Source organism: Pan paniscus, chromosome 2 (assembly GCF_029289425.2).
Source record: "Pan paniscus chromosome 2, NHGRI_mPanPan1-v2.0_pri, whole genome shotgun sequence".
Classification (NCBI taxonomy): domain Eukaryota; kingdom Metazoa; phylum Chordata; class Mammalia; order Primates; family Hominidae; genus Pan; species Pan paniscus.
In genome coordinates, this window is record NC_085926.1 from 81,783,686 (window position 1) to 81,804,849 (window position 21,164).

Below are 21,164 nucleotides of genomic sequence, written 5' to 3' on the forward strand. Positions count from 1 at the left end.
TGGTGGCTCACGCTTGTAATCCCAGCACTTTGGGAGGCTGAGGCGGGCGGATCACGAGCTCAGAAGATCGAGACCATCCTGGCTAACACGGTGAAACCCCGTCTCTACTAAAAATACAAAAAAAAATTAGCCGGGCGTGGTGGCGGGCGCCTGTAGTCCCAGCTGCTCGAGAGGCTGAGGCAGGAGAATGGCGTGAACCCGGGAGGCGGAGCTTGCAGTGAGCCGAGATTGCGCCACTGCACTCCAGCCTGGGGTACACAGCGAGACTCCGTCTCAAAAAAAAAAAAAAAAAGACATGAGACTTGTTAAACTAAAATAACCTACTGTTAGCTCTTGTAAACATTTTCTTTCTACATTACATATAAGTGGTCTTCTTGGGATATGTTAATGGTTAATTTTAAATTTTAAATCTCAAGCACTTCTTTATAAATCTGTAGGCAAAGTTACAAAGGAGTACACAGAAAAAACAAAAACCACATCCCGCAAAACACTCAACATTGTTGAACAATTTACAGGGTAAATTCAGAGCACTTCTATGACCCAAATGCAGGAAGCAGGGAGGGTAGAAAACGAACATTTTGTTCTTCTAAGCAGTGGTAATGAAGGTGCAGCCCTGATTTTAATACCTCAAGAAAGCATACAATTGTTATAAAATTATGTTAGCTATTATAAGAAACAGACTTGAGTGATCTAGAATGAGTATATTAATACATTTTATTTCTTTTTATAATATTCATATCAAAGTCGAATGCTTAGCCAGAATAAATGCTAATTTATACCTTGTAGACATCACTCTATTAGTAATGGGTATGGACTTGATTCTTCAAGTAACTAACATAATAATGTACCTTTTGAGATTTGTATGATATATTAGGAGGGGTGCAGCAAACTGAAGACTAATAGGCACAGTATAATCATATTTTTATGATAATAAAAAGCATATAAATACAGGGAGGCAGAGGACAAGGGCAAGGACAGTTTACAAATGCCTAAAAACTGATGAGCAAGAATAACCATAAAATCTATCAAGAGTGGATGGTAGCCTGGAGGGCCAGGCCATTAATGATTATAAGAAGGGCTACTTTTCTTTCCATATTTTTTAAATTAAGTCCTATTTTTTAAACAGACATTATGAATCATGTTGCATAATTACAGAAAAAGTAAAACTGACTCTCTTCAACTAAAAATAAAGGCATTTCAAATATCAAAATAAAAAGTTTTCCTGGGTTGAAACACATGTCAAATGTCCTGTTGTTTTCCACACATCTAAAGAAATATACATGTGCATATATGTATGAAAGTTTAACTTTTTATTAATGTAAAAAATTTCAAAGGAAAATCTATTCCAGAGAAAAATATTATTTTTCAATCTGTAAGTTCAGGAAACTATGTAAACTGAAAATTTGAAAAGAACAATTTAAACTCAACCAAAATGCCATGCCTTGGCTTTCCAAAAGAGGGAGATATAACTCCACTGCCACAAACATATCAATGTGACACATAAATGATCTACTCAAATACAGAACTTATCTAGAAAATAATTTTAAGGAAAAACTCTAAATTATGTGTTTATTTTAGCCTTATGATTTTAATTGCCTAAAAAGCACAGTTAAATCTATGAAAAATATCATGATCTACAATAATAAAATGAAAGCTGTTCCAGCTCCTTTACAGAGAGCTCAATTGTAGAATAAAAATGTGACAAAAGACTTATAGTATTTAGATTTTGAAAAATAGGTTTAGAGATGACAGATGTCAGCTACTAAAATTTGTACCTTCTGATTGTTATTTGAAAATTAAAATTTAATATTATTCTGAACTAGAGACAGAATGCTACTCATTTCTTACAATGATTATTAAAATTCTCTTATTTCCTTGAGCAGTGGTTTGTTGCTCTCGTTGAAGAGGTCCTTCACATCCCTTGTTAGCTGTATTTCTAGGTATTTTATTCTCTTTGTAGCAATTGTGAATGGGAGTTCATTCATGATTTGGCTCTCTGCTTGTCTATTGTTGGTGTAAAGGAATGCTTGTGATTTTCGCACATTGATTTTGTATCCTGAGACTCCACTGAAGTTGCTTATCAGCTAAAGGAGTTTTGGGGCTGAGATGATGGGGTTTTGTAAATATAGAAACATGTCATCTGCAAACAGAGACAATTTGACTTCCTCTCTTCCTTTTTGAATACCCTTTATTTCTTTCTCTTGCCTGATTGCCCTGGCCAGAAGTTCTAATACTATGTTGAATAGGAGTGGTAAGAGAGGGAATCCTTGTCTTGTATCAGTTTTCAAAGGGAATGCTTCTAGCTTTTGCCCATTCAATATGATATTAGTTGTGGGTTTGTCATAAATAGCTCTTATTATTTCTAGGTATGGTTTATCAATGCTTATTTTATTGAGAGTTTTTAACATGAAGGGATGTTGAATTTTATCAAAAGTCTTTTCTGCATCTACTGAGATCATCATGTGGTTTTTGTCCTTGGTTCTGTTTATGTGATGGATCTCATTAGTTGAGTTGCATATGTTGAACCAGCCTTGCATCCCGGGGATGAAGCTAACTTGATCTTGATGGATAAGCTTTTCTGATGTGCTGCTGGATTCGGTTTGCCCGTATTTTATTGAGGACTTTTGCATTGATGTTCATCAGGGAAATCATTCTACTATAAAGACACATGGTCATATATGTTTATTGCAACACTATTTACAATGGCAAAGACATGGAACCAACCCTAATGCCCATCAATGATAAACTGGATAAAGAAAATGTGGTACATACACACCACGGAATACTATGCAGCCATAAAAAGAAATGAGATCATATCCTTTGCAGGGACATAGATGAAGCTGGAAGCCATCATTCTCAGCAAACTAACACAGGAACAGAAAACCACACACCGCATGTTCTCACTCATAAATGGGAGTTGAACAATGAGAATACACGGGGAGGAGAACAACACACACCAGGGCCTGTTGTGGGGTGGGGGTGAAGGGAGGGAACTCAGTGAACGGGTCAGTAGGTACAGCAAACCACCATGGCACACGTATATCTATGTAACAAACCTGCACGCTCTGCATGTGTATCCCAGAACTTAAAGTAAAATAAAAATAAAAAATGAAAATAAAGCTATATTAATCAAAAATAATAATAATTAAGATAACAGGTATACACTGGTACTGTTCAGGCAAAGCAGAATGTAGGGTGAGCCAGTAATAAAAGTACTTACTGTATCGAGTTCTTGTAATGAGTCAATGACAAAATATATGTAAATTAGTTAGCTGTCAATGGGAAACATTCAGTAAGTGGTAGCTGCTTATGTTGGTATTTTTCATGCCTCCTACTTTGGCTAACAAAGCAAAAAAATCGATGAGCTGTTTATTCTTATCTTTTAATAGATGATGCTGGGTCTAGTAATGAGGTAATGAGTGTTTAATAATATAATCATACAGAGCCCTCTTTGAGAGGGAAAGGAGCTTTATGCCTATTTAGTTATGTTTATTATAGTGATTCTCCACCAAAAGAAGGAAAATCTGTTTTTCAAATTTAAAAACTTGAAACAGCCCATCCTGCCTCTTCCACACACCTAGCTCCTTAGCTTGATAGTTACTTCCACAGGAAGCTGCTTCTACTGAGTGGACTGTGTCCTAGCTCTTAGGCTTATTGGAGCAGATAAAAATTAAAAATAACTCATTTATTAGATTATTTCCTTAAAGGCAGTAATTTTTAAAATTCTGATTCCCTATGCATATTACAGTACCAGGTACACAGAAGATACTCAACACATATTTGTTGAACTAGTGAAAATATGAATAAATAGAACTCGGCAGCTAAAAATCAACCTTATGAGGTGATAGACTGTAGTGTAACCCTGCAACCAAAGCTCCACTATGATTGGGAACTTTCCTCGGCTTCAACTAGAACATTTGAGGGTCACAGAATCAAGGAATTCAGAGATTTCACAGCTGCAGCTGGTGCCAAGGAGCTGTTTGCTATTTAGATTAGTTCTCTTAGTTAATTGATTGTAACAAGTAAAAACTCAGTAAAGTTAATCTGCCAATTATCTCAAAAAAATAAAAAGGAAACAGGCAGAAAAAATTCCTGCAACACTTTTTAAAAAGTAGTAAGTTCAGTTCTCAAAAAAAGTTCCGAACCTAAAATAAAGGTTAAAAAAACAGCCATTAAGACCTAAAGCAGCAATGAAAACAATTATAGTTGCCTTGCCACAGTTTCTATAAAATTAGCCCTTATAAACTATCGAAGAATCAAATTATTTGATTTACTTCTTCAAAGACTGAGTCTCAAAATGGCTTTAACACTCAATAAATATCTTTTGAGTGTCTACTCTGCCAGGCACTGTTCAAAGAATTGAGAGTATACAGGAGTAGGAAAAAAAAAAACACACACACACACAGCAAAGGCCATGCTCTCATGGAGCTTATACTGACATGGAAAGGGGATTATTTATATTAAATTTTAATTCCTCTTATTGTATACTATCAGTATTTTTCTCTTTTTCACTATAGATTAAAAGGAACCTTGACTGCCATCTCTTGCTAAACGTCTTCTTATTCCAAACAATATTCTTCTCTGCTTACTATTGTAATGTGTGGCAATATCTTATTAAATTTTACATACACTTATAATTTCATTATTTATAAAATATTTTTAACAACCTACAAAATAAACATACTGTGCATTTTGATTTAATATATTTAAGTAACTCTGAGTTAATATTGTTAAATAACAAATACCAATAAAAACAACTCAATCATAGGATTTATCATTGTAAATGTCTAAGGAAGGAAGACACAAGGGACATGTAAATATTATATAATTATATGACCATGGAGTAAAATCAAGTAAGTGTGAAAAGGTTTAGATCGCTTCTCTTATAATCAAATGCCTTAAATCTGTAATCCAGACTTTGGAACCCATCCTTCAGACATCCCTTGATGAGACAAGAGCAGCCAACTCTAACTGCTCTGCAGACCTTGAATGCAAAACCACATGGTCAACGAAAGCAGAGGGAGTGTGGAGGACGCTCAGCCTGCCTCCAACAGGGAGACCCCTGGGCTAATTCAGGTGGCTTTATCACAGAAGAATATGATAAACAAGACCATACCACCAGCATGTCAGAGGCCAGAAAGAGGAAGAAGCAGAAGAAGCAGTCTCCAAAATGCATGAGCGTCCAACACAGCATCCCCTCCCACATCAATTTCACCTGACCTCTTTACAGATAAAAATCCTCTCTACATTGGCTGATTTGAAGACAGGTTTCATTTTTCCATAAAACTTTCCGTTTCCCAAGCTAAAGTTTTACAATTACTCAAAATCACTTTTAATATATCATTTCTTATATAAAGTTTCCAAACTTGTGATAATAATACAACTAAGTTTGGTTCCTTACCAGCCAAACAATTCTAATCTAACCCAGTTCAACTCAAGACTTCCTCCTAAATTTTCCTCTATTTGTACATTTAGACTGTTTCTCCCACAATTATCATGCATCAGTTGTACATTCTAATAGTTTAAATCAAACTTGGCAAACAAGATAAAAAGAAAATGATAAATTCAAGAAAAAATAGGAGGGAGGAAAGTACCTTTAATTTGGATCCATGAGGCACGAGTACAGATTTATTCTGCTTTGGTGGGATATACAGCTCCCATTTTCCATAATCCAGTTTTTTATATGGGTACGAAAATGGATTCCAACCATCTAAAAAAATGAAGAAGATCAGTTAACAACAGCATGATAGGACTAATAGTTAATGAATTTCAAGAAAAACAAAATACTGCTTTACTTGCACAAAAAATCAAATTGTCTAAAATAATTGTTTTCTGAAGTGTTAATCAAAATACTATTGGTTTAGAAAAGGCAGGTTATTCTTAATTTATTTATAAAAAATGCATTTTAAAGTGTGCTTTTGCATTTTATAATTAAATTAAGACTATAACATTTTCAGTTGTGGTTTCAACTCTAATACTTCTGTCAATAAACAGAATGCAAAAGAAAATGATGGATCCTTTTTTTAGAAAACACCATCAACAAAGAGACATATTATGAACAAACAAATGTACATGCCATGGTAGAAAAATAATGACAAACCATTAAAATCATATAACATTTACTGAATTTCATAAGAGTGTGACAGAGCTGACATAAAATCTAAAGAAATGCCTTAAGCAAGAAAGGTAGAAGGTTATATAAAGTATAGGAAGTAAAGAAAAGGTGTAATGCAGAACGTGGAAGAAAGTAAAACCAACAAGAGCAGACACACACACAACACTTAACGTATCATAAGGGAGGCATTAAAAACCAGTGAGTAAAGGACACACTATTTAATAAGTGGTGCTGGAACAATTGGTTATCCTTATGAAAATAAAATAAAATAGATCTCCACCAACTAATATGTCCCCAAATCATTTGAACATGGATTAATACTTATACATGATAGGCAGAACCATAAAATGCTTAGAAGAAAATACAGAGAAATATATTTACAATATTGGAGTATAAAAGGTTCTTTAAGTAAAATGTTTTTAAAACTATAAAACTTTAAGACTGATAATTCTGACCATTAAAACTATAAACTTGTCATCATAAATAGATGAATCGATAGAATGACAAGACAAGCTATAAATTGGGAGAATACATTTGTAGTGAATATACCAAAAGAGAGAGAGCATCCGTAATACATGAAGAACATTGTAAGTCAATGAGACAAAGAAAACAAATCAAGAGAAAAATTGACAAAAAATATATTCAGGAGAGGACACTTGAATGGCCAATAAACATGTAATGATACTCAAGCTCACTGTTTAATCAATCACAAATTAAAACAACAATAAGATATCATTTCGCACTCAGGACATTGGCAAAAATTAAAAGTTTAAAATATCATCTAGTCAGCAACGATATAAAACATTGCTGCTGAGGGTATCATTGGTAAAAACAACTTGGTATCATATGTGATGCAAAATTGAAGATATCTTAACCCCACAGCCCGACAATTCAGCTCCTAGGAAATAGTTCAGAGAAATTCTCCTAAATGTACACAAGAAGGCATTCAAAATTATTCCCTGAAGAATCTTTTGTCATAGCCAAAAAACTGGAAGCTATCAAAATTTCAACAGCCACAATATGGGTAAAACCTTGTAGTATAATTAAACAACTGGATGCTATACAATGGTATAAAATGAATGGATTATAGTACCAACATATGCAAATATCCCACACACAAAAGTTAATTTTAAAAGAGTACAGAAGAATAGCATTTATATCAAGATCAAGAACTATCAAAACATTATATGAAACTTATTGATACATAGGTATGTAGTAAAAATATTAAATCAGAAATAGGAATATGAAATACCAAATTCTATGGTGATTCCCTGTGGGTAGAAGAAAGGGAACACAAGAAGCTTCAATAATATCTGTATTATTTTTTGTTAAAGTGAGTTGTATACACATAGATGTTTATTACATTATTTGCTATTTGTTTATGCCTAAAATATTTCATGGCATTAACAAAAAATCAAGCAGCCTTGTGGCATATACTGGGTCGCTAAGACATTACATTCTCAACTAAGGACATAATAAAGGAATAATCAGGAAACTCATTTTATGCCATTTTTTCTTCCATTACATATTTCACTCTTCTCTCTCAGCCAGTCTGAATACCGGGGGTAAAACAGGAGTAAGAAATAAGATTTAAATAAAGGTTCTTCTAAACAGTTACCTATTCTCCATCATGAAGACAACCTGAAAATGTCTAACAGCAGTTTATCTTCAAGGGCAGCTCTACAAGTTTGGTGCTGCTATACTCCTCTTCACCTAAAAACCTCAAATACATCTCACCTATACATGCTGTGACATTCCATCACCAAAACAAAGAGTTTAGTCCATAATTAGAGAAAAAATAATAATAAAAGCTTGGAATATAAAAATCTAGGTACTAGAACACTATATGATTCCTGCATTTCTTTTTAGCTAATCACTTAAGACAAGCAGCAGATCTTTTCCCGGTTAGGTAGAACTGAAAATACAGGGTATAGTTCGTTAGTTCATTCATTCATTCATTAAATATGTACTCCGTGCTTAATGCAGGCCCTGTTCAATGCCAAACCAAATTTAGTGCTCTAAATTCGTCATATCTCATAAAGAAAAGGTTAAATTGAGTTATAATAGACCAATATAAATGAGAAAATGTACAATGGTGAATCCACTAAAAAAATTATTAAAAGATTTGGATATTTTGAAAGTGAAATTCAATGATATGTGAAATTTAGATATGCAGATTTATTTGTAAGAGCTGTTTTCAGCACTGTGAAAATGGTTTCCAATATCAGTTTTTGAAAATTGATGAACTAGTTCTTTAGCTTGGTATCAACTATTGTTTCAAGACTATTTAAATAAGCAAAGTATTAATATTTGATAAAGAAAAATACTTTCACTATGTCGCATTTTTCTTTTATAATAGTTTAATTATATAAAACTCCAAAGCACATGCTGATTACTTGTAATTATACACTGTAAAAAACTTTTTTTCTTTGCATCTTCGAGAGTTTCATTTTAGTAATGCCCCTTTCCTCATGGGAACTCAGGTGTTGGCTTTCACTGCAGGTACTCTTTTCTTGCCAAACACAAATCTTTAAAGCAAGACTTAGAAAATCTTTACAATATTTACCCCCACCCAAAAAAATCCAGTACATTAGCCATCATAAACTATGTAGAGCATACTAAAGATTTCATATGGGAGAGAAAGAAGAAGGTCTGCAAGCATATATGTACGAAACTATTTAAGACTTTTCCATTAGTCAGTTTTCTCTCCAAATAAATCCCTCTTCAGCTACCCCACCATCAGTTTTTCCATCTCCTTGGCTCTTTCTCCAATCATTGCTAAGCCCTAAATTCTCCTCTTTCTCATTCCTTTATTAGTGTTTCTTCTTTCCATTAAAAACATGGGCACCAACCAAAATATCCACTTCTACCACACTACATCACACAAAGGATTTTTTCCAATAAAACCAGTTCCTGCCTTATATGAGTTTCTCAAAATATCTAATAAAAACAGCTTTACTCCACAGAATACACATATCTTAATATTCAGAAACAGAATAATCAGGAAAATCATTGGATTTGGATCTGTGCTTATAAACTTAACATTAAACACTTAGTTAAGAAAGAAGGAACTATCATTAAGGTGTATCCAGGTGTAATTGCAGGAACCAATCATGGAAGCACACAGTTAAAAATAAATACATAAAATTCAACCTCAAATTATTGGTATAAAAATACTGAAAATTGATTTTAAGTAAAATTTGATTTAGAAAAACACAGAAGGCAAAATAATATAAGCTGGTAGACACATTTTAGGGAAATGCATGTCTTGTGAAATAAGTCATGTGACTCTACTACAGAATATAATTGAAAATAAAGTAATAATATTAATAATAATAAATAGTACCAAGCCATATCAGAGCCTATCTAAAGACATATTTATAAAAAAATCAGGTTACTCAAACTTGTTTTCATTTAATCCTACACAACTTATGCTGAGTACATGAGAGAGAATTAATTATGTAATGCAAAGAGTTTGCATTGCTATGCAGACCTGAGGATGGAAATAAACATGACTCTTCATCATGTGTGACAAATCATTTGCTTCTCTACCAAGCATAGAACTACACATAGAACTAGAAAGGTCTCTATCTAGGTCAGTGGGTTCTCAAACTATAGTTCACATGAGAATCACATGGATTTGTTAAAATACAGATTGCTGGGTCCCAGTCCTAGAGTTTTTTATAAAGATCTTTGGTGAGGCCTAATAATTTGCATTTCTAAAAAGGTCATAGGTGATGTTGATGCCAGTGGCCTCAACTTTAGAAACCAGGGACTACACTTTAGAAACAACTGCCCTGGTTAAATTCATGTGTTTGCGTGTTCTCTACTTAACAGTTTTGTGAGTAATTTTCTAGATGAAGTTAAACTGAAAGGCTATCAAATAATATAATATATCAACAGGTCAAGGGACTTCTGAAATCAAAAATGTCATAAATAATCCTTTGAGGCAAGTGTTAATCACATGAAATACAGGATTTAAGATTTAGGATTGACTGGGGTTGTAAAGCCCAGGAAGGATGACCAGTGAGAATCAGATTAAACACACAATCTCAGAGATCAAGGAATTTAAATGTATTAATGTGAGGGAATAGAAATGATAATCAGAACATGAGAAGACAACATGCATTAAAACCATTATTGAATATACTATTATTAGTGACTACAGATAATATTCTCTATGATATTCACATCAAAACATTGCTTGGTTAAAAAGTATAAGCAACTGATAATAAAATGAATAAAAATTTAAAGGTTTATTTTTCCCATAGAAAAGTGATATTAAACCTTTTAAATGTTAACAATATTAACTCATATTCCTGTCTACTCTTCATTATCTACCATAACCTAGATATTGCTAGGCTCAAAGTTAAGTACCCCCAAAACAATGTGTGCTTATTTCAGTTTTGGCGAAATTTTAAGAACATGTTTCCTATACGCATAAATTATTTTATTACAACATCTGCTAAAACATTTGATGTTTATCAAGTAAAGAAAATCTGATACAGTTCTCTGTTTTAATGATAAAATGTTAAAATGTATTAAAACTTAGGTATACAAATAAAGACCATACAGGCACTATTTACAATTGAGATAAATGTAAACAAATATAAAGATCTTTATGATGATCCACTTTCACTTAATGAATAGTAAATATATTTTCTGTTTCTTATGATTTTCTTAATAACATTTTCTTTTCTCTAGCTTACTTAGTTGTAAGAACACAGTATATAATACATATAATGTATAAAATAAATGCTAATCAACTGTATGTTATTGGTAAGGCTTCTTGTCAACAGCAGCATATTAGTAGTTACGTTTTGGGGGAGTCAAAATTTATACTCAAACTTTTGAGTATGTGGGGAGTAGGCACGCCTAGCCCCCACAGTGTTCACAGGTCAGCTGTGTAGTCTTGGAGCAACATTTAGGAACCTCTAACAATGTAGAAAGGATTCTGATACTCTTATGCTTGTCTAGTTTCTCTTGATAGAAACTTTTGGGGCGGCATATTAATGTTTTTGTTTACATTGTGACTAAGTGGCATTCTTGGAGTCCAGCGTATTTTAATTTGCAGTCTTAAGTCTGGAATAAAGGTAGATTTTAATTATAAATTAAAATAAAATATTTCTAGGAATCACTTGGCAATTAATATGTACTAATTACTCTTTTAAAATAAAAATATAATGTATATAAACATAGTATTTGAACATCTCTTACTAAAGAAGGTCTTACAGAGCTAATTTACAATAATTAATTTTTTTTGGCCTTCTGTATTTTTCTTTATTTTCTTTTTTATTTTACTTAAGTGCTGGGATACATGTGCAGAACGTGCAGGTTTGTTACATAGGTATACATGTGCCATGGTGGAAAACCTGATATATTTCTAAAGCAAATATTTTAATAGGTATTTTATTAACAGGTTTAAATTTATCATATCTGATAAGGCATAAGATTCTATTTGTCCACAGACTCAAAACAAGCTGACAAAATTTAAATCGAGATATGGAAAAGAAACAGTGTGATGCACAGTTTAATATGAACTGCAAACACACATTCGGCAAAGGTGATCAAACATTAACTAAGGTCACTGTATCAGGCACACAAACTCTATGTTTATCTCATACCCAACAACCTTTCCTTTTCAAATGTACTAATCCTCACATAAAATTCTCAAATGTCAGCCTCCTTCAAACATTCCCAAACTCTTTGATTCACAGTGGAGCACTACTCTTCATCAGCACTTAGCCACTTCATTTCTGCAGCGTTTTTGAGTTTAATATAAATTTTCCTTAAACATGGCTGAAAAGGTTCCAATTTAATATGTAGGGCCTTCCATTTTTCAGGAAGATTCCAATGTGCTAAAGAGTTTGGTTTGCACTTGGGCCAATCCCTGCCACACCCAGACAAGCAGTGAGGCAAGATGCCTGGCAAATGCAATAGGCAAGGCTAATATACAAAGGCTAATATAAAGTCAGTACTAGCCCATATGGCAGATATCAATCCCATCCCATCTGAAGGATATCCTTGGGTCAAAACAGTTGTTAAATATCTGGAATATCACCACTTTGGAGCAAGGAAACATCCTTCCTCATCATATGATGTCATTTAATTACTTTGTATCATGCAGAATGTATAAGAAATTATAATGCAAAGGCTTATAAAGATTGAAGTTTGGCTACTTAACTTGTATCAAGGAAGAATCTTGTCATAAAATATAGAGCTGGAATTTCCTATGGCATTGTTCTTACCCAGGATTATGAGAGAACCACTCAGTGTCTGGGGGGTGACGGACAGTAGTCCTTTCTGACATATAGCCCTGTGCTGTTTGATTTTCTCTCTTCCCCTCCAGATAATTCTTCCTCCTCTCAGTTGGGTGCAAAGGAATCACCCTTCTTCAACTTCTACTGGCAGCTAGTACCCTGGGAAGGACCTTAGTAAGACACTTCCCCTCCCTCTCACTATTACCTTGGGGAAACTACTCTTAACACATATTAGTTTAGCTTAGGTGTGGTTTTCAAGAACAATCTCTAAAGTATATCAGAGTGCCACTAAATTCAGAACCAATGGAATACTAATACCTCATTATTTAAACAAACATAGTGCTCAATCATGTATATCTAGCTTTCTGGAAATTAGAAAATAAATCAAATACAGTCATTTGTTCATTACTTAAAAATGGGGATACATTCTGAGAAATGTGTCATTAGGTAATATCATTATGGTGTAAACATTATAGAATATACTTATGCTGGCCTACATGGCATAGCCTACTACACACCTTGGCTGTATGGTATAACTTATTGTTCCTAGACTACAAACCTGTATGACATGTTATTGTAATGAATACTGTAAGCAGCTGTATCACAATGGAATATCTGAGTATCTAAACATTAAAAAGGTGAAGTCAAAGTAAAGTATTATAATCCTATGGGACCACCTTTGTACACGCAGTCCCTCATCAACCAAAATGTCATGCAGCATATGACTAAGACCTACAGCTTCACTTACTAAATTGTTATTTAAGGCATTTATCGGAGAAAATAGTTTTATTATCAAAAAACTGTGGTTTTAAATAAAAGTATGTGTCTTCATTTCTAAAACAGTATTTACATTATGGTACTTTCTATGTAACAAAGGGGATGATAAATGGATATACATCATTGCTTGTAATTTTAACAATGTTTCATCAAGAAACAGTATTTATACTATGATTCTTCTCATGTAAGAAACGGATTGATAAATATTCTTGTTTATGATTTCCAAAAGCACAAAATACAGCAAAGAATGCATAGAAATTATTCTGAATATGAGAAGAAAATGCACAGATTAGTGGTCTTCCAGGATTGTACTCATTATATTTTGACTACAAAACCATGTAAATAATTCATAAAATGGGAAAACTTAATAAGTTAAAAAGAAGAAAAAATAAGAAAAGCCCTTAAAATATAAATATGTGGAAATAAATGAATGTAATTGCATATCAATAGTAGCATATCAGGCAATCTGACTCTAGACTGAATATAAAGAAAGTATTGATAATTTTAATAAGGATGATAAGAGTTATTATGTTACCAAAAACATCTACTGATAGTAGGAATTGCACAAAAAAGTATTAATGACGAAATTGTACATTGCCTGAAGTTTGGTTTAAATTATGAAAAGCAAAACAACTAATGTACATCGGGCAAGGGAACAGATGAAACAACACTAGCTAAATATTGATAAGTGTCAAAGCTGGGCGAAAAGAATATAGAACCTTATCTCTATTATTCTACAGAGTAAAATATTTCTGTAATAAAAACTTAAAAATGAATGTTATGAGGTCTCTGTGCACAAATAGGTGTCCAAATCTCTTTTCTTGCTATCAATTATAAAAAGTGATATTATAAAGCACAGGGCATAAGGTTTAATACACTTATGGTTCTGAATACAGATTAACAAACTACTTTCTGGATAGGTAGTTTCCATTCATACTCCAATCAGCTGGATATGAGGATATTCAACTACCCATAACCTCATCAACTCTGGGAATTATCATCTTAATAACAGGGCATACCTGCGTTGATCAATCAGGGTTCACTAAGAGAATTAAGCCCTAATGTGTTAAGAATCCATTGTATGCAATAAATTAACTTCTCTTCAGTGCATCTAGAATTGTATTAGTTACGTATGGTCCTTGGGATAATTTGGAAAATAGGCACTCAAATAATTTTCTGTGTTCTGTGGATCAGATGCAGAATCTTTCATTATTGTTCTAGCTGTAACCAATAGCTTTCGATACAGTTTTCATTTCTTTTCAAAACAGACTATAATTGTAACTCTGATTATTCTCTCCAATACTATTGTTGCTTGTGAAAAACTGTATGGTGGGTATTATATTTTCCTTAAGATTTTTTCATTAATTTCCAGTTTTATTGAAATGAAGTTCGTCAGGAGGCTTACTTTGTAGCTCAATACAGGGGCAATCAAACTATTTACTTATTTACCAACCTATTTACTTGCAGGAGTAGAAACCATTCGATTATCTCAAAATAGATTTTATGGAGAACTCCAACACTAAAACTATGCAAAGCATATAAAAACAGAGCTGATCTGGCTGAAATGCCTCTATCCGGCCGTGCTTTCTCCTCATTTCTTACCCTCCCTCTCAGAGCCCACCACATGGAACTCAGTTCTAAAAAGTGCTCCAGTGTATAATCTATCTTTGTAGACGTCCCACAGATCCTTGAAAATATGTAATTTCATTTCATTCAAATTCTCCATTTATTTTCAGTTTACTTGACCGGCTGCAAGCTAACAGTATATTAAATACTACCATGACAAGTGAGTTTGCAATGTTACCCAATTTTCGGCTGGGTGCAGTGGCTTACGCCCGTAAACCCAGCGCTTTGGGAGGCCGAGGCGGGTGGATCATGAGATGAGGAGATCGAGACCATCCTGGCTAACATGGTGAAACACCGTCTCTACTAAAAATGCAAAAACAAAATTAGCTGGGCATGGTGGCGGGCACTGTAATCCCAGCTACTCGGGAGGCTGAGGCAGGAGAATGGCGTGAACCCGGGAGGCGGAGCTTGCAGTGAGCTGAGATCACGCCACTGCACTCCAGCCTGGGGACAGAGCGAGACTCCGTCTCAAAAAAAAAAAAAAAAAAAAAAAAATTTCTCCAATTTCACACAATTCATGCCATCTATAATTGACCAAAAATAAACATTATTTAGGATCTAAGGATAATGACATTTATCTTTGCTGTGACTTGCATTATTGATCTCTTTTTACCTAGTATTATGGACTGAAAGTTTGTATGCCCCCCAAATTCATGTTAAAATCCTAACCCCAAATGTGGTAATATTTGGAGATAGGGACTTTCAGAGGGAATTAAATCATGAAGGAAAGCCCTCATGAATGGGATTAGTACCTGTATTAAAGGAACCCCAGAGAGCTCTCTTTCTGTCTCTTGGTCATGTGAGAATACACTGTGAGAAGACAACAGTTTGCAACGCCAGAGAGGGCTCACACCAGAACCCAACCATGATGGCACCCTGATCGCAGGCTTCCAGCCTCCAGAACTGCAAGAAATAAATGTCTGTTGTTTAGAAGCCACCCAGTCTGTGCTACTTTGTTATAACAGCCCAAACCCACTCAGATACTTGGGTTTGGTTTTGGTCTGAACCTGACTATCCTTTCATTTTGTAATCTCTCAGTAACAGTAAACCAGAGGAAAACTAATGATTACAGCTGGAAAGTGAGACATTATTTGCTTAGAAAGAACATAGAAAGGATAAAGCATGAAGGAGAAGAAATGTAAGAGAATTGCGAATGCCATATGGTCTATAACCAGAAGTAGCAACAGTCATCCTATGGGCCAAGAATGGCTCTCAAGTGTGTTTTCAGTAGCTAGCTAGCTATCCATTTCAACAAACATTTGGGGCCCAGTAGGGGGGCTCTTTTTAGACAGGGAGCACACTGTAGTTCCCTGTTACATGCCATATCACTATCAACTGCAACTTAACTGATTCATCACTTCCTTGGTTTCAGCATGTATTTGAGGTTAGTGACTCTCCTCTATACCCTAAAACACAATCTTCTATCTTAAGATATCCCACCTGACCCAGTCCATGGTGTGGGAGCATGGCAATGGTTTACAGCAATCAAGAAAGCACGTACATAGGTCTCCCTCCTAACCCTATAGCCACTTATGAAAATATACCAATAAAGTTAAAATAATGGTTTCTAATATAGCTAGCAATGTAACAGATAAAAACTCATGTGTCTATGGCCAACTGGTTTTCAACAAGGATGACTAAGACCATTGAACGAGGGAAAGAATAGTCTTTAAAACCAATAGTTCTGGGACAACTGGATCTCCACATAAAAAAAGAATAAATTTGGATTCCTGCCTCGAAGCATATACAAAACTAACTCAAAATGACTCATGTCAGAACTAAAACTAGAAAACATACGGCAATCTTTGTAATCTCTGTTCTTTAATATCACACAAAAAGTACAAGTAGCAAATGAAAAAAACAGATAATCTGACATCTTCAAAATTAAAATTTTTTGCATGTTAAAGGACACGATCAAGAAAGTGAAAAGGCAGTCCACAGAATGGGAGAAAATATTTTCAAATCATATATTTGATAGGGGATGTGAATCTAGAATACAAAAAGAATATTTAACAATTGAATAAAAAAGACAACCCAATTTTTAAAATGAGCAAAGGATCTGAATAGACATTTCTACCAACAAGATGTACAAATGGACAATAAGCATACAAAAGGATATTCAAGGGCTGGGTGTGGTGGCTCACATCTATAATCCCAACACTTTGGTAGGCCAAGGCAGGAGGGTTGCTTGAGGCCAGGAATTCAAGACCACCCTGGGCAACATAACAAGACCCCATCTCTACAAAAAATAACAAATTAGCTGGGCATGGTGGCACACGCCTGTAGTCCTAGCTACTCAGGAGGCTGTGGCAGGAGGATTGATTGAGCCCATAAGGTCAAGGCTGCAGCCAGCCATGATCACACCACTGCACTCCAGCCTGGGTGGTAGAGCAAGGCTCTTTCTCAAAAATAAATAAATAAATAAATAAAAATAAAAATAGTAATAAAAAAGGGTATTCAACATTATTAGTCATGAGGAAAATACAAATACAAATCAAAACCACAATGAGATACCACTTCATGCACACTAGGATGGCTAATGGATAATAAGTGTTAGCAAAGATATGGAAAAATTTCAAACCTTATATACTACTGGTGGGAAGATAATACAGTGCAGCCCCTTTGAAAACTCTGGAGTTCCTCAAAAGCTAAAGGCAGAGTTACCATTAGACACAGCAATTCCACTCCAACCTGGATATCCAATTGAAATGAAAACACATGTCAACACAAAAACTTGAACATAAATGTTCATAGTAGAATTACTCATAATAGTCAAAATGTGAAAACGATCCAAATGATCATCACTAAATGAATAAACAAAATGTTGTATATTAATAGAATGAAGTATTATTTGGTCATTAATAGGAATGAAGTACTAATACACACTACAACATGGAACCTTGTACACATGCTAAGTGAAAGAATCACATCACAAAAAAACACATATTATATGATACCATTTATATGAAATATTGAACACCAGCAGATTCATAGACACAGAAAGTAGATCAGTGGTTGCCTAGTGCTGGGGAAATGGTAGGATGATAGCTAAAGGGTATGGCATTTCTTTTGGGGCGTTGAAAATGTTCTAAAATGAACTGTAATAATGGTTGCACAACTATTTTATTATACTAAAAACCATCAAATTGTACACTTTAAAATGGTGAGCTGTATGCTATGTGAATTATATCTCAATAAGGCTGTTAAAAAATAAAACTTTTTTTAAAAGTCAGGTAGCCTTTATTCATTCACTTCTACTGAGCTTTTGCCCTAGAATAAAATCAGGTTCTGTTGGAGATACCGTAAAGGAAAAGACCACATAGTGAGATATATAAAAATTTAATGCTGAATAGTTAGCTTGCTCAATAAGTAGAATAAAGACTCAGGATGGATAGCTGAAGACTCTATGAAGAAAAAATGATTAAAAATGTTCAAGGCTTTTGCCAAGGTAGAACTTAACAACATTCAAAGCTATAAACAACAGGCTTTTTACTCAAACGAAAATAGGTATCCTCTTCTCAAACCCAGATTAATTAGTGGTGGCTTCAGAGGTGATTACCAACTTAAGCAAACTAGGCTAATGATGATGATGTAAGAGCTTATCTTTTACTCTGAATGAGACCTATAAGGAACACAGATCTGAAACTTTCACATGGCTCCCAAATGTTTTGCTATCCAGACACAGGTTTGGTAACCAATGCCCTATGTTATTATTTAAGAAACCTGACAAAGAATTGAGGGAGGGATTTTCTTTCATTTTCCATATACATTTCATATATATTTGAGGAAGGAGAGCTGTGAACAACTTTATATCAAATAATATACTCCCTTTAAAAAAATAATTTGAGCAAAGGCCATCTCAAAACTAATGATATAGAAATGAAGAGTCTTATTATGATAGAAATAACAAAATCATTACAACAACAAAAAAATAGGAAGACTTGGTGACACTGATTCCAGTAGCAGTAGTTATGGATTGTCCTTAGTGCTTGACATTCGATATCTAATTCGATTACCTCAAATGTCCTATAAAGTATCACAATTTTCTTTTGATGGATGAGAAAATACACTCCAAGAGGGAGAGTAACAAAGACCAAATCACAGAGCTACTACATGACAGGGCCAGTATTTGAATCATGTTAGTCTGACTCCTGCTTCTGTCTGTGTGTGCTCTTACCCTCTATGACATGTATACAACAATCTAGATTCAGCCCAGCATCTATCTACTGGGTAGAAATGTGGATAATACCTGTCTTATACAACTCAGGCTGCTATAACAAATACCACAGACTGGGTCACTTAAACAAAAAACATTTATTTTTCACAGTTCTGAAGGCTTTGGAAGTCTAAGATCAGGGTGGCAGCACGGTCCAATTCTTGATAGCTCTCTTCCCAACTTGCAGAGTACTGTCTCCATGTTGTCTCACATGGTGGAAACAGGAATCCTCTCTCTAGGGTCTCTTATATGGGCACTAATCCCATTCATGAGGGCTCTCCCGTCAAGATCTAATTACCTCCCAAAGCCCCCGCCTGCAAATACCATCACATTGGAGATTAGGGCTCAACATATGAATTTTGAGGAGACGCAAACACTCAGTCCACAGCAGAAATTTAACTAGATTTTATGTTTGCCCTCTCAATTAAAGCCATCCTGGAATCTCATGCTTTAGCAATCAAAATTTCTCTATGGAATTTTTTTTTCATAGAAAAGCTCACTAGTACATTTTTGCAAGCCCTGAAAACATTAGGCATGTCAATATAGCAGCTACACCAGAACTAAAGCTACATCAGTCTGTGAAAACAGAGGATCCCCTCAACCACACTGCTGGGATAAGTCACCATCCCCAGCCAAGTAAGTGACAGAGCATGACTCAGGCTACTCTCTGGATATTCAACCTTAAACGACAACAAAGTGTTCTGTTAATGTTTACAACATGCCTAGCATTAACCTTGGTGTTATAGCCTTGTGGAGGATAACAACAAAAGTATCATAAAAGAGAATGACAGCAAGCCAGAGAGACACATAGAGTAAGAAAATAATAAAAATCATGCATTGTACCAAGTAGCTTCCAGTATCTCCACAGAGAGGTAAACTTGTATACTCTACTTCCTTGCAGCAGCAGCTTTTCTATTTCACAGAGAAAACGGGAGCCAGCAGACAAGAACTCCCTCAGCTTTCCACTCTCAAACCTATGCACTGATAAGCGCAGGCACCTTTACCTCCTCTCCTTCAGTCCGTGAGAAAGACATGTTTGTTGTTGTTGTTGTTGTTGTTTTGTTTTTGTTTGTTTTTCTCTTGTTCAAGGCTAATTCCTTGATTCCATTTTTGTTGTTGTCTTCTGTTTGTTTGTTTGTTTTTTGGTTTGATCATGCAATGGCATGATCTCAGCTCACTGCAACCTCCACCTCCCAGGTTCAAGCAATTCTCCTGCCCCAGCCTCCCAAGTAGCCGGGATTACAAGCACCCGCCACCATGCCCAGCTAATTTTTTTATTTTTAGTAGAGACAGGGTTTCACCACGTTGGCCAGGCTAGTCTTGAACTCCTGATCTCAGGCGATCCACCTGTCTCGGCCTCCCAAAGTGCTGGGATTACAAGCGTGAGCCATTGCGCTCAGCGATTCCAATCTTTTCTTTTCTCTTTTGTACATTTTTTTTCTAATGTTCTGATGTTTTCAAACATGCCCTCAAGCTCTTTAGTCTCAGCATTCAAATAGGATGAATTGATGCACTGGCTGAAAGAACATTAACAACAATGAAGAAAACCTCTCTTTTTGATCCAAGTCATTCTCTGGCTATCCTACCATTGATAGACCAATTTCCTAACTGCCATCTCTACTTCCTCATATCTCTTCAGCTGCTAAAATGTGTCTGAAATACTCTGGCAAAGGTCACCACAGACTTGAAAATTTCGAGTCCCAACAGTTCTCTCCAGACTTCAAGTGGCATGCATTTTCACTGGCATTGGAAACTCCTGGTTCCCCCTCCTTGGGCTTCAGTGATACCCATCTCAACTGGTTCTCTCAAACCACAACAATGAAGATGGGGATGAAAACGAAGGAGTGCATTTGAAAGCTACTTCCTTGGTAAGACAACTGTTTGGTTATTAGGGGTGGCAGAGAAAAATAATGTTTCGCTTTTGTGGTTCTTTAAATGGGACAGAGAATATGAAAGTAAGAGAGAAGGGAATTTTAAGAAACTAGAAGTAGTCATCTACAGCATCTACTACAACATCTACTACTGCAGGAAGATAAAGGAAGAAAAGATACCTATATGGAGGCGGGAGGGAAGGAAGGTAAAATAGGGAATGCAGGTACATGGGGTCCTAACATCTACCATTATTTTTGTTTCTTATTGCAAAAGAAGGATATATTCTGCATAGAAAAAA

At 34.9% G+C, this 21,164-nt stretch overlaps 1 protein-coding gene across 1 annotated transcript in view; it reads right to left on the bottom strand.

Moving 5' to 3' along the window:
- The window catches only part of GBE1 (1,4-alpha-glucan branching enzyme 1), a 276,829-nt gene that overhangs the window by 177,454 nt on the left and 78,211 nt on the right, over positions 1-21,164 (bottom strand). The window contains exon 4 of the mRNA XM_055110157.2: positions 5,595-5,710. Coding sequence (XP_054966132.1) covers positions 5,595-5,710 — 116 coding nt within the window. The remainder of the gene's footprint in view (positions 1-5,594; positions 5,711-21,164) is intronic.